This window comes from Sus scrofa, chromosome 14, assembly GCF_000003025.6.
Source record: "Sus scrofa isolate TJ Tabasco breed Duroc chromosome 14, Sscrofa11.1, whole genome shotgun sequence".
Taxonomy (NCBI): Eukaryota; Metazoa; Chordata; class Mammalia; order Artiodactyla; family Suidae; genus Sus; species Sus scrofa.
In genome coordinates this window covers 43,512,911-43,526,540 of record NC_010456.5, presented here as the reverse complement: position 1 = coordinate 43,526,540, position 13,630 = coordinate 43,512,911, and the positions used below count along the sequence as shown (strand labels likewise).

The following is a 13,630-nucleotide window of genomic DNA, read 5'->3' as shown; positions in this document are numbered from 1 at the left end:
CCTCCTGCCCTCCACTAAGCCCCCGCCAAGGCCCCATTCTACCCAGGCCATACCTCCCGGTATCGCTCCAATGTCGAGACAAAGGTCCGCTGGTAGAAAAGCAGCTGCAAGCGCTCATGAGCGTAATTGTGGCACAGCTCCTCGAAGGTGGCAGCCCGGTCTTTGCCCTGGTGCCGGGGATTCTGGAAGCCTGGGGAATCCACCACCATGATGGAGGCCATGGAGAGGTGGTGGGAGGAGAAGGATCTGGGGGAAAAGGAGAGGGGCCCCAAGAGGACATGCAACCTCTGAGCCCTGCTGGTCCAACGCTCCCACTCCCCATCACAGAGATGGAGAAACCAAGGCAGCATGCTGGGTGGGTCTGTGGATCCAGCACATCTCACCACTGACAGGCTGTGTGACCTTAGGAAAGTTACCTAACCTCTCTGAGCATGGGTCTGCCCACTATTAAATGGTGGTAGGGGTGGTGGGATGATCCCATGGGGCTGCGGTAAGAAGAGAAGGAGTTAAAGTATGGAAAGTGCTTCTTGTGGACCCCGAAGGCCTTCAGGAAACACTCTCTCTCCTCCATCAGGCCCAGAGTAGAGAGATGACTTAAGGTCACACCACAGATTGGCTGTAAAGTTAGGACTAAAGCCTTCTTTTCTTTCTTAGTGACATGTTGCAAGAGAAAAGCAATTTTGCTCTATGGCCATACCACCCTGAGCATGCTCAGTCTCATCTGATCTTGGAAACTAAGCAAGGTCAGGCCTGGTTAGTACTTGAATGGGAGAAACGACTTTGTTCAGTGCCTGCCTCAGTTTACAAAGCTCCTTCAAGCCATCACCTCCCTGATCCTCTTGACAAAAGTATCAGGGTGGAAGAGAAGGTATTATTCACATCACAAAGCAGGAGTTAAGGGACTCTGGAGACAGTCACATGTGGGCTTCACCCTTGCTCACCAGCCAAGACAGCAATGAGCTGTGTGTCTTGAGAGAATTGCCTGACCTCTCTGAGCCTCAGCCGGGAAAGGGCTAATGATGAAAATAGCTATTGGGACGGTTGGATGTGATAAGACATCCATGGCTCTGAATGTGGCCAGTGCTCAGCAGGTATTTTCTATTATTATCATCATTAGTATGACCAGCTATGTTTGGAGGGGCCCTTCGTCTGAAAAGGAGCTCTTCGCCATTATCTGGTGAGGTTTTCCATCTGTAAAATGGGGCCAATGAGATCAGGCACCACATAGCTATAGACGAAGACCAAGTCAGTTAATGTTCAGAAAGCCAGACGCCTGCTACGTGCTCATAAATGGCAGGACAGTGGGAACTGTTATCAATACACCCATTTCACAGATGGGGGCTCCAAGGACCAAGCAGGAAGCAGCTTCCTCCCCTGGCAGTTCACAGGGGAGGTTCCACACCAATAAATACTTCTTCCTCTAAGCATACTTGATCCCCCTGGCTTCTGGATAATGTGTTTGTGGTCTCAGATCGCAATTACTCCAGCAGCAAGAAAAGGGGCCGATTCCATGTCCATGGAGAAGCCCCGCTGCTCTGTTGCTACGCACCAGCCTCATCCCCTTAGCAGGCTGTCGGAAGCCTAATTATCCCTCCTGTGCTCACACAGGAGGAGGGGAAGCCCTCACCTGGGCTCTCAATCAGTACCACTGAAACTGCTTTCCGGGGGCTCAGAGCGTCACTTACCACAGAAGAAAACAGAGGCTCCCCAGCACCTGCTGTATTTTATGATCATGATTAAGGAGAGTCGTTTACATATGTTATTTCCTTTTTAAAATTTATTTACTGCTTTTTATTTGTCATTGACTTCTTTTAATACTCTCAATGACCATAGAGGAGAGAGGTATTTCACTGAGGCAGAAGGGGAGGTCAGAGAGGTGAACTGACTTGCCAAAGTCACACAGCCAGTGGGTGGCCAAGGTGGAATTTAAACCCAGCACCATCTGGCTCAAGAGCCCACTCTCCAGCCCAACCAACCCCAACCTGCCATAAATTCCCCATGCTCAGGCCCATTCACACTCTGCAAAGGGCCAACTTTGTACCTGGGAGAAGGCTGCCATTACCTGTTGATGAGCGAGACCACAGCAGCAAAGACCTCCTGGTACAGGCCTGAGGCCATGCCCTCCACACACTCCACGCCTGTCATCTTGAGCCCTGCAGTGGGGAGGAGGGGAGGGCCACCATCCCATGGTCAAAACCTTGCCCAGGGCCCAGGACATCCCTCCAGCCACATCACTGCTGGCCTTAGAGAATGTGCGCACCCGTGTGCTTAGGACCAAGTTCAAGCGTCCTGCCAGGTGCTCTAGGTTCCTGAGTATCCAGCCCCTACCTCCTCTCTACCTTGCTCTCCTGCTCAGGGCTCAACCCAATGTCACCTCATCAGGGAAGCCTGCCAGGACCACCACACTTCAAATTAGGCCAAGGCCTAGGTCTACCTTGCTTTTTAAAAAAAGGTATTTTTCAGAGTTCCCATCATGGCTTAGTGGTTAACGAATCCAACTAGGAACCATGAGGTTGCGGGTTTGATCCCTGACCTGGCTCGGTGGGTTAAGGATCTGGAGTTGCCAGACGTGGCTCAGATCCCACGCTGCTGTGGCTGTGGCTTAGGCCAGTGGCTACAGCTCTGATTTGACCCCTAGCCTGGGAACCTCCATATGCCATGGATGCGGCCCTAGAAAAGACAGAAAGACAAAAAAAAAAAAAAAAAAAAGGTATTTTTCAAGTTGAAATTTGATTGACATACCAAAACACCTGTTCATTTTTTGTTTGTCTTTTTAGGGCCGCATGTGCAGCATATGGAAGTTCTCAGGCTAGGGGTCCAAACAGAGCTGTAGCTGCCAGCCTACACCACAGCCACAATAATGCAGGATCTGAGCCACATCTGCAACCACAGCTCAAGGCAATGCTGGATCCTTAACCCACTGAGTGAGGCCAGGGATCAAACCTGTGTCCTCATGGATACTAGTCAGGATCATTACCGCTGAGCCACAACAGAATTCCCACCTGTTCATTTTTAATGAATATATCCTAATGAGTTTGAAATTAATTATACACCCATGACACCACCATAAACGTGCCATAAACAGAACCATCACCTCCCTGTGTGTGTGCATGAATGTGATGGAAACTTTTAACATAAGGTTAACAAATATTTAAGTATAGAGTATGGCGTTGTTAACTACAAGGATTCAGCTGTACAGCAGAGAGATTCATCTACTGATCATCTTATTCATCTACCCACTAGGATTTCAGCATTTGCATAAATGAAACTCTGTATCCTCTGACCCAAATGTCCCATTTCCCTCTCCTTCCACCCCCGGTATCCACCATTCTACGCTCTGCCTCTATGAAGTCGACTATTTTAGATTTCTGATTTAAATACTGTATTATTCAAACATAAAGAAGGAAATCCTGCCATTCACTGCAACATGGATGAACTTGGAGGATGTTATGCCAAGTGAAATAAGCCAGACACAGGAGGACAGCTCTACCCTGATTTTATTACACTGCCCACATCATATCCTGACTTTGTGGTTATTTCATTACCTGTGCCTTTCCGCCCAGGGTGGGAGGCCCTGAGGATGGGGACTGTCTCTGGGTTTGTTGGCTCTAAATCCCCAACTCCTGACGTATCATAGTTACTCATTAAATATGTGCTATTCCCTCTTTCTGGATGGAAATTTGGCAATTTTATAGCAGAAGCCATAAAATGTTCATATACTTGGACTTAATAACTTCACTCTTAGGATTTTACTCTAATGAAAAATTCAGAGAAACAAAGATTTCCGCATATGTATGTTCTCCCAGTTGTTGACTATATTGGCAAAAATCACCTTTTTCAAAACAACTTAAATATCCAACAAGAGCAAATGGGTTAGATAATTTGTAGTCTGTCCATACAAGGAAATGAGCAAAGTCAAGTCTAGAAGAATACTGAATAAGATGGAAAAGTGCCTGCCTATAATATTGGGAGGAATAAAAAAGCTTAGAAAACTCTCCTAAAGGCAGTCTCAATTTTTTTTTTTCTTTTTGTCTTTTCAGGGCCACACCCACTGCATATGGAGGTTCCCAGGCTAGGGGTCAAATCAGAGCTACAGCTGCCAGTCTATACCACAGCCACAGCAACACAGGATCCAAGCCATGTCTGCCACCTGCACTACAGGTCATGGCAACACCAGATCCTTAACCCAATGAGCAAGGCCAGGGATCAAACCCATGACCTCATGGTTCCTAGTCAGATTTGTTTCCACTGCGCCATGACGGGAATCCCCAGTCTCAATTTTGTATAAACACATACACCAGTCCATTAGAATAGCCAGCTTTGATTGGGGGCACTGAGCAAACAGGGTAAGGAATGGGGGGGCTCAGATCACAAATACTGACCCTTAGGTTCTGGTTCCATCCACAGAATGGGAAACACAACTTCCAAATATGCACACACTAGTGCCTGGAAAAACAGTTCTGCTTGTACATTTCAGGCACTCTGCTGCAGCCCCAAAGCATTTCCCATCCTTGCTTTAATTCCACCCCAACCTGGTCGTTACTAGGCAACCCACAGCCTCCCGGCATCTCTCCTATGCCTGCTGGTCCCCTGCCTGCTTAATGTCCACCCTTGACCTCGTCCTGAGAGGTTGACTCAGCTTCACACAGCAGTGTGTGCAAGTATTTGTGCTTGAATATGCATGTGTGTGCACATAGCGGTATGACCCTTAAGCAGACCACAGCTTACACCAGAGCACAGATGTGGAAGCCAGTGGCATCCCAGTGACATCAGCCATCAAGCTGAAATCCTTTGACAGTGGAGCAGCCACAGGGATCCAAGGAGCCTCTAACAGATGGGCCCCAAACTACAGCTCAAAACAGGGCTACCCATTAAGCCCAGATTCCGTGGTCTCCAGGAGAGCTGTCAGAGACCCCTGAGCCTCCGAGATGTCCCCTCTGCCCTCACCTCAGGCAGCTAAGCATTTAGCCGCAGAGGCAGCAGACCTGGGGACTCAGCAGACCCCACACTAGCCTGGGCAGCACAAAGTGCTCCTGCTGTTCCCCCAGCTGGTCAGGCTGAAGTCCTAGAAGCCACCCTGGCCCCTAGCTTTCTCCTGGGCTCAGGCCATCAGCTCTATTTGTAAACTAGACCTTGAACTGGTCCACCTCGTCCCATCTCTACCACCATGACCTTTGTCCAACCACCATGATCTCGTCAAGGGGACTGGTCCTATTCCTCATTCCCCATCTTCCTCCAGGCCAAGCTTCATGAAGACTATACCAAATCATGCCATTCCCCTGCCTGGGTCCCTCCATGGCCTCTATCGGTCTGAGAATAAAGCCCCCGGCTTACAGACTATCATGTGAACTGACCCCACCCTGAGCTCTCCAACTCGTCTATCATTCTCCTACCCAGTCCAATCATCCTGGCCATTTTTCTGTTCTTCCAACTGAATGGTCAGCCTTCCCCCTACCCTGCTGAGTAGGGGATCAGCAAACACAACATCCAGTGGAAATGCGGTGGTGCCTTGGCACCATCCAGAGTGTCCCCTCTTTGCATCACAGGCCCCTCCTGGGTTTCAGCAGCCTTTGATCACTGGACAGAGCTAACTATGTGACCACAAGCACCATACAGGTAGGAGCCATGTCCACTTGAAGAGAAGGTCTGCATATAGTGGACTGTCAATAAATCCCCAATAGACAGGAGGAGGGGTGCTCGTGTGTCCCCCCAAGTGGGGACCCAGCCCACCCGGAAAGGCAGCCATGCGGTACCTGAGCTGGTCTCCTCATCCTCCGGGCCCCGTCGGCTCGGCCCAGCCGTCACTTGCTCAATGATCTGTCGCAGGTGGTGTTTGAAGGTGGCTGTGTTCAGCTCCTCGTACTCACAGCCTAGGGCCTCAGCTGCGTGGTTGGCCCACTCAAAGCGCATGAACTGCTTCCGGCCCACTGCACAGGGGAAAAGCAGGAGGAAGGAGGTGAGGTCCTGGGCACCCAAGAAAACCTCAGAGAATCTCGCTCCCCCACCCCCCTCTGGGCCGCACACCCTCTGCAGGAGCCTGAACAACTGCCCTGGCCTGAGCCCCCAGGGGGATGGCCCCAGGCAGAAGCCAGCTTTCCCGAGACACATCTGTCCTAGTTCCTTACCATGTACATTGGTCACTTTTCCAAAGCAATTAAATATATCGCGGGGAAGACTCTAAATGTGGGACTGGGGATGATCCTCCCATTTCTTCACTTACCCATCATCCATCCTCCAACCCATCCGCTCAGCTGTCCCCAGCCACACTTCCAACCATGGACCCCCCTCCTATTTACTCAACACACATTTATGGAGGTCCTGCTATGGGACAGGCACTGGGTCGGCCTCTGAGAAATTGATAAGCAAGACAGACAAGGCGCCTGTCCTCACAGAGCTTACAGTCTTTTGAGAGGGAGACAATAAACAAGTAAGCAAATAAATAATTTCAGGTGATGAAATCATAGTTATTTTTTTCTCCTGTAAGAAGAAGATAAAACAGGGTGATGGGGTCAAGGGAAACTGGGGGAGTGGCTAGGGATACGTGGTGGCCAGAGGCGGCTCTATCTGAGGATGTGATATGTGACCTGGAGTATAAAAGATGGGAAGGAGCTGGCCACATAAAGAACCAGGGAAGAGCTTTAGAGGCAGAGGGGAGAGGTGGTGCAAAGGTCCTGAGGCAAGAATGAGCATGATGTGTCAGGGAAGTGCCAAGAAGGCCAGCATGGCTGAGATATAATCAGAAGAGGCTGGAGTAGCAATGGGAAGCCTCTCTACAGACTAATATAAAGCCACTGAATATCAGCAACAAAGACTGTATGGCATGGTCAGTGCTTATAGTCAAGTGTTAAATGAAAAGGACTAGAAAATCACATTATAGTATGGCATCGACTGTGCAAATCACTCTAAACTTCTATAAAAAATAATGAAAAGGAGGTATAGCCAAATATTAACAATCACAGGGCAGGGGGATTTTGTGTTTTCCAAATTTTCTGCAGTAGTTGTGTACTAATTTTGTTAAGGCAAGTTTAAAAAGTAATGAACAATGTCATCCTTAAATAATTTTCTCCCATCCCTCATCTTCCCATACACATATATGTTTCCTTCTTTGAAATAAGAATCTCAGCCACCAACAGAGATTTCTCAATCCATCAGAAAGAGATCATGAGGGCTCTTCAAGCAGATGACTTAAAGAATCTGACTGGTTTAAGGGAAAATTAGAAATTTGGAAAAACACTTTATCTGGGATTTTGACAATACCCAGGAAGGAGGAGCACTGGCCACTGCTGACTGAGGCCCTCCAACATGCCAGTTACTCAGTACTGATCATTTCAAGAACCTTGTGTTATTACCTCCATTTTACACATTATCTCCATTTTACAGATGATGACACTGAGATTCAGAGAGGTTACATGGCTAGGAAAAATGTCCTGCCACTTTAAAAAAAAATGATGGGAAAGGTAACCATGATGGTGATGACAATGTGGTGATAATGGTGGAAAATAATACGATGATGACTGGTGGTGATGATGACCACTGAAGAGATCAGAGTGGTGACAATGGCGGTGGTGATGGAGATGATGGTGGTGCTGGTGGTGATGACGGTGGTGATGATGGTGATGGAGATGATGGCAGTGGCGGCGATAATGAGAGCGGCAGATGGCAGTGGCGATGATGGCGGTGGCAATGGAGATGATGATGATGGTGACGATGATGGCAGAGATGATAGTGGTCATGATGGCAGTGGTGATGACAGCAGTTACCACTCACTAACCCCATTTTATTCAACTTGTCATCTTTGTTCAGTTCATGGCTTTTGGAGTCAGAAAGTATGTGTGAGAGTTCCAGGTGTAGAAAAAATATCAATATATGCAAGTTGCCATTACCTATTCTTATTACTATTACTGAATCTTCACAAAAGTCCTAGAAAGAAGTATTATTCCTGTTTTATAGAAGAGAAAACTGATGCAAAGACGTCGCCAGAAATCAGACTAAGTGGAAGAACTATTTTCTATTTTCCCCAAATCAATCCTCCTAATACCACCTTTAGGAAATCTGTCAAAAGATTTCCTTTTAAATGGATCCACTTATCTTTTCCACTTAGGTAAACACCTTGTGAAAGGGAATGTTTTAGCACTATCTTACGTGAGAACCCATTTGCTGAAGGAGGTCACTGAGAAGATGGGACCACCAGGTGACCTGCGAGCTGGCCCTGGACAAGTGGAGGCTCCCCATCCCTCCCCTTTCCTTGGAATATATATTCAGCCCCCCAACCCCACTCTCGCAGAGAGAGCTGTTGCAAGGAGGCAGCCTTGAGGAAGCACGGTGCTTTTGAGACCATCCCGACTGAGACTGAGCCCAATTACAGCCTCTCTCTATAAACTAAGCCTCTGGTGGGCGGGGGCGGAGTTCCACTCCTTCAGCCATCAAGACAAGCCATGTATACAAGCTCCCTTGCTTATTAAACCTGCCACCTGCCTACCTGGAGCGGCTGCCTCTTTTAGTCTCTCTCCCTGCCCTCCATGTATGGGGGCCAGTTTTTGAACCAGCACCGTTATCACTTGTCACAGACAGGAAGTAGAAATAAATCCAATATGCGTACAAAAATACCATTAGATTCTAATTAGATATGGTTACCTGGGAGCCTGAGGTCTGCTTTCTCTTTGCTGAACAAGGAATATTAGCATGTATTACAGAGAGGAGCTAAAGGCTGCTAGCTCTGAATGAGATTCCCTTCTTCCTGTGATGGAGCTGAAAGCAAATGAAGCAGGAGGTGGCCATTCAGGTGGGCGAGGTCCTATCCCTCTCTTGCCCCCTCAGCTCCACTGCCACCCTCTGAAACAGTCTCCCACACTCCACCTACAGCAACCCAAAGTCTTCCCGAACTGGGAGAACTCATGAAGGGGCCCAGCAAGGTCTGTTTCTGAAAAGGGGAGCAGCAAATGGACTGGGCAGGACCCTCTGAGTCCTGCCTGACTTAAGGGGTGCATTTCCAATGAAATCCAGGAGGCACATGGGAGCTTTGCCAGGAAAATGCATTTCTGTTTCCAGCCCCCAAGGTCTGGTCAGTGCAGCAAATCCAGCCCCATGGGCTCTTCTGTCTTTGTCCAAACCTGAGGGAAGCCTGCACCTTCTAAGGAGGCTGAGAATCCTAGGGCAGCATCTGAGGTGGGAAGAAATGGGATGGGACAGGAACACGAGCACTGAAGCAGACAGGACCTGGGTCCCGTTCCTGTTCCTGCCATTCTCAGCTGGGCCAGCCGCATAGCCTTTTGCAGCCTCAGTTTCTTCATCTGTATAGTGGGATCACAAAACCCCAGACACCTCTTCACAGGGCTGCAAAGACTGGGTGAGATGACAGCCCGTGTGGTACTCAGTGGAGCTCCTGGCCCTGGGAAGGTGCACATCCCATTTCAATTCCCTTCTCCACCTGTAAGATGGCACCACCCGCCCTAATAGGAACTCCCCCATCCTGGGGCCACAGGTACCCCCTCCGGCAGATCTGTCTGCTGTTTCACCAAGCACAAGTGTGGAAGGGATGCTGAAGTAGTGAATTCGGGTGTGAGTCACGCCCTGGGGACTTGAGCCCACTGAGGCTGTTTCTCTGCCAGGGAAAAGCAGATACATGTGGGCTCAGCGCTCCCCTTCAACCTACCCCAAAGCAGGGACAAAACCATTCTTGGAAGGCCACCGAGGCTGGAGATTCTAGCACACAGGTGGTTCAGTCTCCCACCAAGCCTTCATCTAACTATCGAGAGCGGCTGTTGAGCAGTGGGCACATACTGTGTGCTGGGCACTGTGCTTACGTTCCCCTCCCCTGTCCCCACCCCACCTCGCTGCTTTCCTCTTATAAAAACCCTCTGGAGGAGAAAAGCAGATAATAAAATTCCATTTTTTCATACTAATTTTCAGAAGCAATTGAGAGGATCAAATAAACTAAAGCATGGTTATTATAAAACTGGCTATATTAAGGGTATCCGATAAACAGTTGTTGGGTTTAATTTTATTAGTCAAAAAGGATAAATGACTTAAAGTATCAGATGGAATGTTAAACACTGAAAAACTTTAAAAAAAATACAAATAAATGTTTAAAAACCCCCTGGGCTCACTCCCATATAGAATGGAGTAGGGAAGACCTCGTTTCCTGCCTGAGGTGGTGCAGGGAGTGAGGGGTGGGACCAGGACTCCCACACGGGCGGGCTGACGTCACACTGCACTATAGCTGCCTGCTGTTCTGTGCCAGCAGAGGTCTCAGTGGTCACCACTTTAGCCCAAGAGAGCTGGCACGAGGAAGCGCTCAATTAACACTTGTAAAGTGAGTGATGAAATGAAGGAAGGAGTCGGTGATGAAATTAACATTTCTCGATGCCAGCCGGCCCTGCCCAAGGTGGCAGATCTCCAAGATCTGGGTGGGAACCACTTTGTTTCCACTCCCAGGAACCAGCCATCTGAACCACAGAGCTGGCTTTCTCTACAGGGAAAATCAAATGAAAGATAAAACAAAAGGGAGAGAGGCAGAGAGACAGACAGAAGGAAAGGCAACCAGCAAGATAGAGATGGAAACAGAGACGGGACCAAAGAAATGTCTGAGGGGAGGGCTGTGGATTTTTCCCACCTCCAGTCCCTCCACGAGGGGTCACACACTCTTCTCAGGGTGCCTTCCTGCCACCTACCAGGAAACAAGGAGGATGGGTTCAGAGAGATCCCAAAGCTACACGCAGAGATCATTTTAGGCGCATGCATTTGGCTGCTGCCATTGTGTCGGTCACTATGGGAAACAGGACCCCATGGCAGGTGTGCCCAGGGTTGGGCTCTTCGATGGGCTTTCACACACTCGAACTAGGAATCCCCTGTCTATTCTGCAAGCATCACGCAGGAGATGTGTGATGCTGACCCACAGGAAACAACTCCTGGTGCCCCAGTGGTCTCCCCTCCTCTGTCTCACCCCTCCAAGAGAAAGAATCAGAATGCAAACACCCTACAGCATACCAAGGACGACCATAACACCTTCATGTCAGTCGGCACCTTGGACAGCACCCTGACCTCATGCCAGGTAGTAGCCTGAGCCCTGGACACCCACTGCCTCATTCAACCCTCTCCGCAGCCCTATGAGGTCAGTATTTATACTGCCCCCCTTGACTTATGAGAACACTGAGATGCAGAGGGTGACCTTCTGAGGTCATGCAGTTGGTAAATGGCAGAGGCAGGATTTGATTCTGCCTCTCAAAGGGAGCCATGCAAAGGGGCCTTCTCTCATAAGGGGGTATCATTCTGAAGTCAAAAATCTAAGGTGAAAAGTCAGGAATGCTAAAGAATGACCCTTAAGAAGTGCCTATAACATACAGTACTGAAGCATATTTCCTCCACAAGTCCAACACAGTGAGCTTCCCCTCCAGTGGAACGCCAAAGAAACACTGAAGGGAATGGGTGGCTTGCCTTTAGGGCCCATGACATTTGAAAAAAATATATCTGTAACCAGCAGCCTCACATCTGCCTTTGCACAGTTGCATTTACATAAATACAACGCATGTCTGATGGGACCGCCCACCCCTGAAGCAGTTCTATATTAAAGAACTCCTTGCAAATACCAATTCCATTATTACGCTCAGTGACAAATGGTCTGTGCATCTTGCTGTGGCCTGGAGAATGCATGCCTGGGCGTGTCTACACAGAGATGGTTGTATGACCTTGGCTGATCTCCCAACAGCCTCGCAAGGTCTGCAGATGAATGTTGTTAGGCCTGATTAATAGTACATACCACCAAAACACAGAAAGAGATGCTGCTGGGCCCTGAGCCACACAGCAGGTAAATGTGGCTGAGCTAGATCTTGAGCCCAGGTCCCCGGATGCCCAGTTGTGGCAGGGACTTAAGGGCAGCCCTGGTACCCCTACTAATCCCATTTTGTACCTAGCTTGAGCATACACACAAGCTGGAGATCAAGTCCAAAGGAAACTGGGACAGACTTCGGAGAGCAACCTGCAGGTGGACCCAGAGCAGAGCTGCTCCACTATATCCCCAGGACTGGCTGTGCCTGCCACGCTGGGGCCTCTCTCGCACTGGCATCTGCGCAAGCACAGGGCATGGTTGGAGGCTCCATGGAATTAATATCCCCAGCCACAGAGTTCCCGTCGTGGTGCAGTGGTTAACGAATCCGACTAGGAATCATGAGGTTGCGGGTTCGGTCCCTGCCCTTTCTCAGTGGGTTAACGATCCGGCGTTGCCATGAGCTGTGGTGTAGGTTGCAGACAAGGCTCAGATCTTGCGTTGCTGTGGCTCTGGCGTAGGCCGCGGCTACAGCTCCAATTCGACCCCCTAGCCTGGGAACCTCCATATGCCGCTGGAGCGGCCCAAGAAAAGACAAAAAAAAAAAAAAAAAAAAATCCCCAGCCACTCCCCAGGGAAGGAAATTAAGACCCCTTTTGAGTGGGGTCGCTTGGATATGTTTTCTATGCTGCACTCCCAGAGGTCCCAGGGACAGACTCCCAGCTTCCCACAGAGGTAGCTGGTTTCTGTGACTCACTCCTTCTGGTTGTCTTCCTTTCCCACTTCCATTCCTCCCGGTACTTCCTGGGACCACCTCCCACATGAAAGGCTTGCTCTTGAGGACCTTGTCCCAGCAGTTGTACCCACGTAAAGGGCAAAGGCTAAGAGAGGCCTCAGAGGCTGATCACACTTAGCACGAGCACGGTTTGGTTTGTTTTGGTTTTCTCTTCAATTACTGAGGCTAAAAGAGGGTTCTCTGAAAGGGAGCCAAATTCTCAGCACATGGCTTTTTGTGTGTGTGCTTCTGTCTATCCCGCAGAATCATCTGCACATCTGGGGTGAGGCCTGGCTCCAGCCAATGTGCTACTAAGGGCAGGGCTGAGTCAGAAACTACCCAGGTGGCCAAAGAGGTGTGGAGCCGGGCAGAGGGGCCACATGGCTGGGGCTCTCAGTTTCCCAGAGGGGCTCCTCATAGCTGTCATTCCATGGACTGTTCATGCGTGTCACCAGGGAAAAACAAACTTTCTATTCTGTATCAATCTGGTCATTGCCTGGTGGAACAAGTTTCTTAACTGCGGGACATCTCAGAGCCTTTAAAGTATATCTTGTGAATCTCCAAGAAGGGCCATATTCTATTCAGACTTATTTGGCCTCAGAATGCTTTCCTAGAGGATCTGAGTCGAATGTCCCATGAGACACCAGTTTAGGAAATACAGGCTCAGCTGAAAGAACCCTCAATTAACCAGGTGACCCTGGGCAAACTGCTTTACCTGACACGCTTGCCCAAGATCACTCTGCTGGCAAGAGGCAGGCTGGGATTTGAACAGAAGAAAGGACAAAGGAGAAATGAGAGGAAAGAAAAAAAAAGAAAGAGTAAGGGAAAGCAATGGAACCGCAGTTTCTGAACCGCTCAAATCCACCTGCAAAGTCAGGTTTTCCCCTTTATGATCAATACCAAAAAGAAAAAAGAGAAGAGAGGAAAAAAACAACATACTGCTTTTCCTCTGTACACCATGAGTTTCACTGCTATCAATTACTGTGGCCTCCTGCATTTATTAATAACCAAAGTTATTTCTCCTTCCAACAAGAGCCGTGCTGTTGCTGAACTACTGAACGTTATATGACTCATTTATAACGCTAGTGCACTGG

The 13,630-nt window shown here is 49.0% G+C and overlaps 1 protein-coding gene across 1 annotated transcript in view; it reads right to left on the bottom strand.

Moving 5' to 3' along the window:
* MYO18B (myosin XVIIIB) overlaps positions 1 to 13,630 on the bottom strand; it is a 219,907-nt gene that overhangs the window by 161,189 nt on the left and 45,088 nt on the right. Inside the window, 3 exon segments of the mRNA XM_021073682.1 lie at positions 54 to 246; positions 2,063 to 2,153; positions 5,754 to 5,927. Of these exon segments, the coding sequence (XP_020929341.1) occupies positions 54 to 246; positions 2,063 to 2,153; positions 5,754 to 5,927 (458 nt within the window).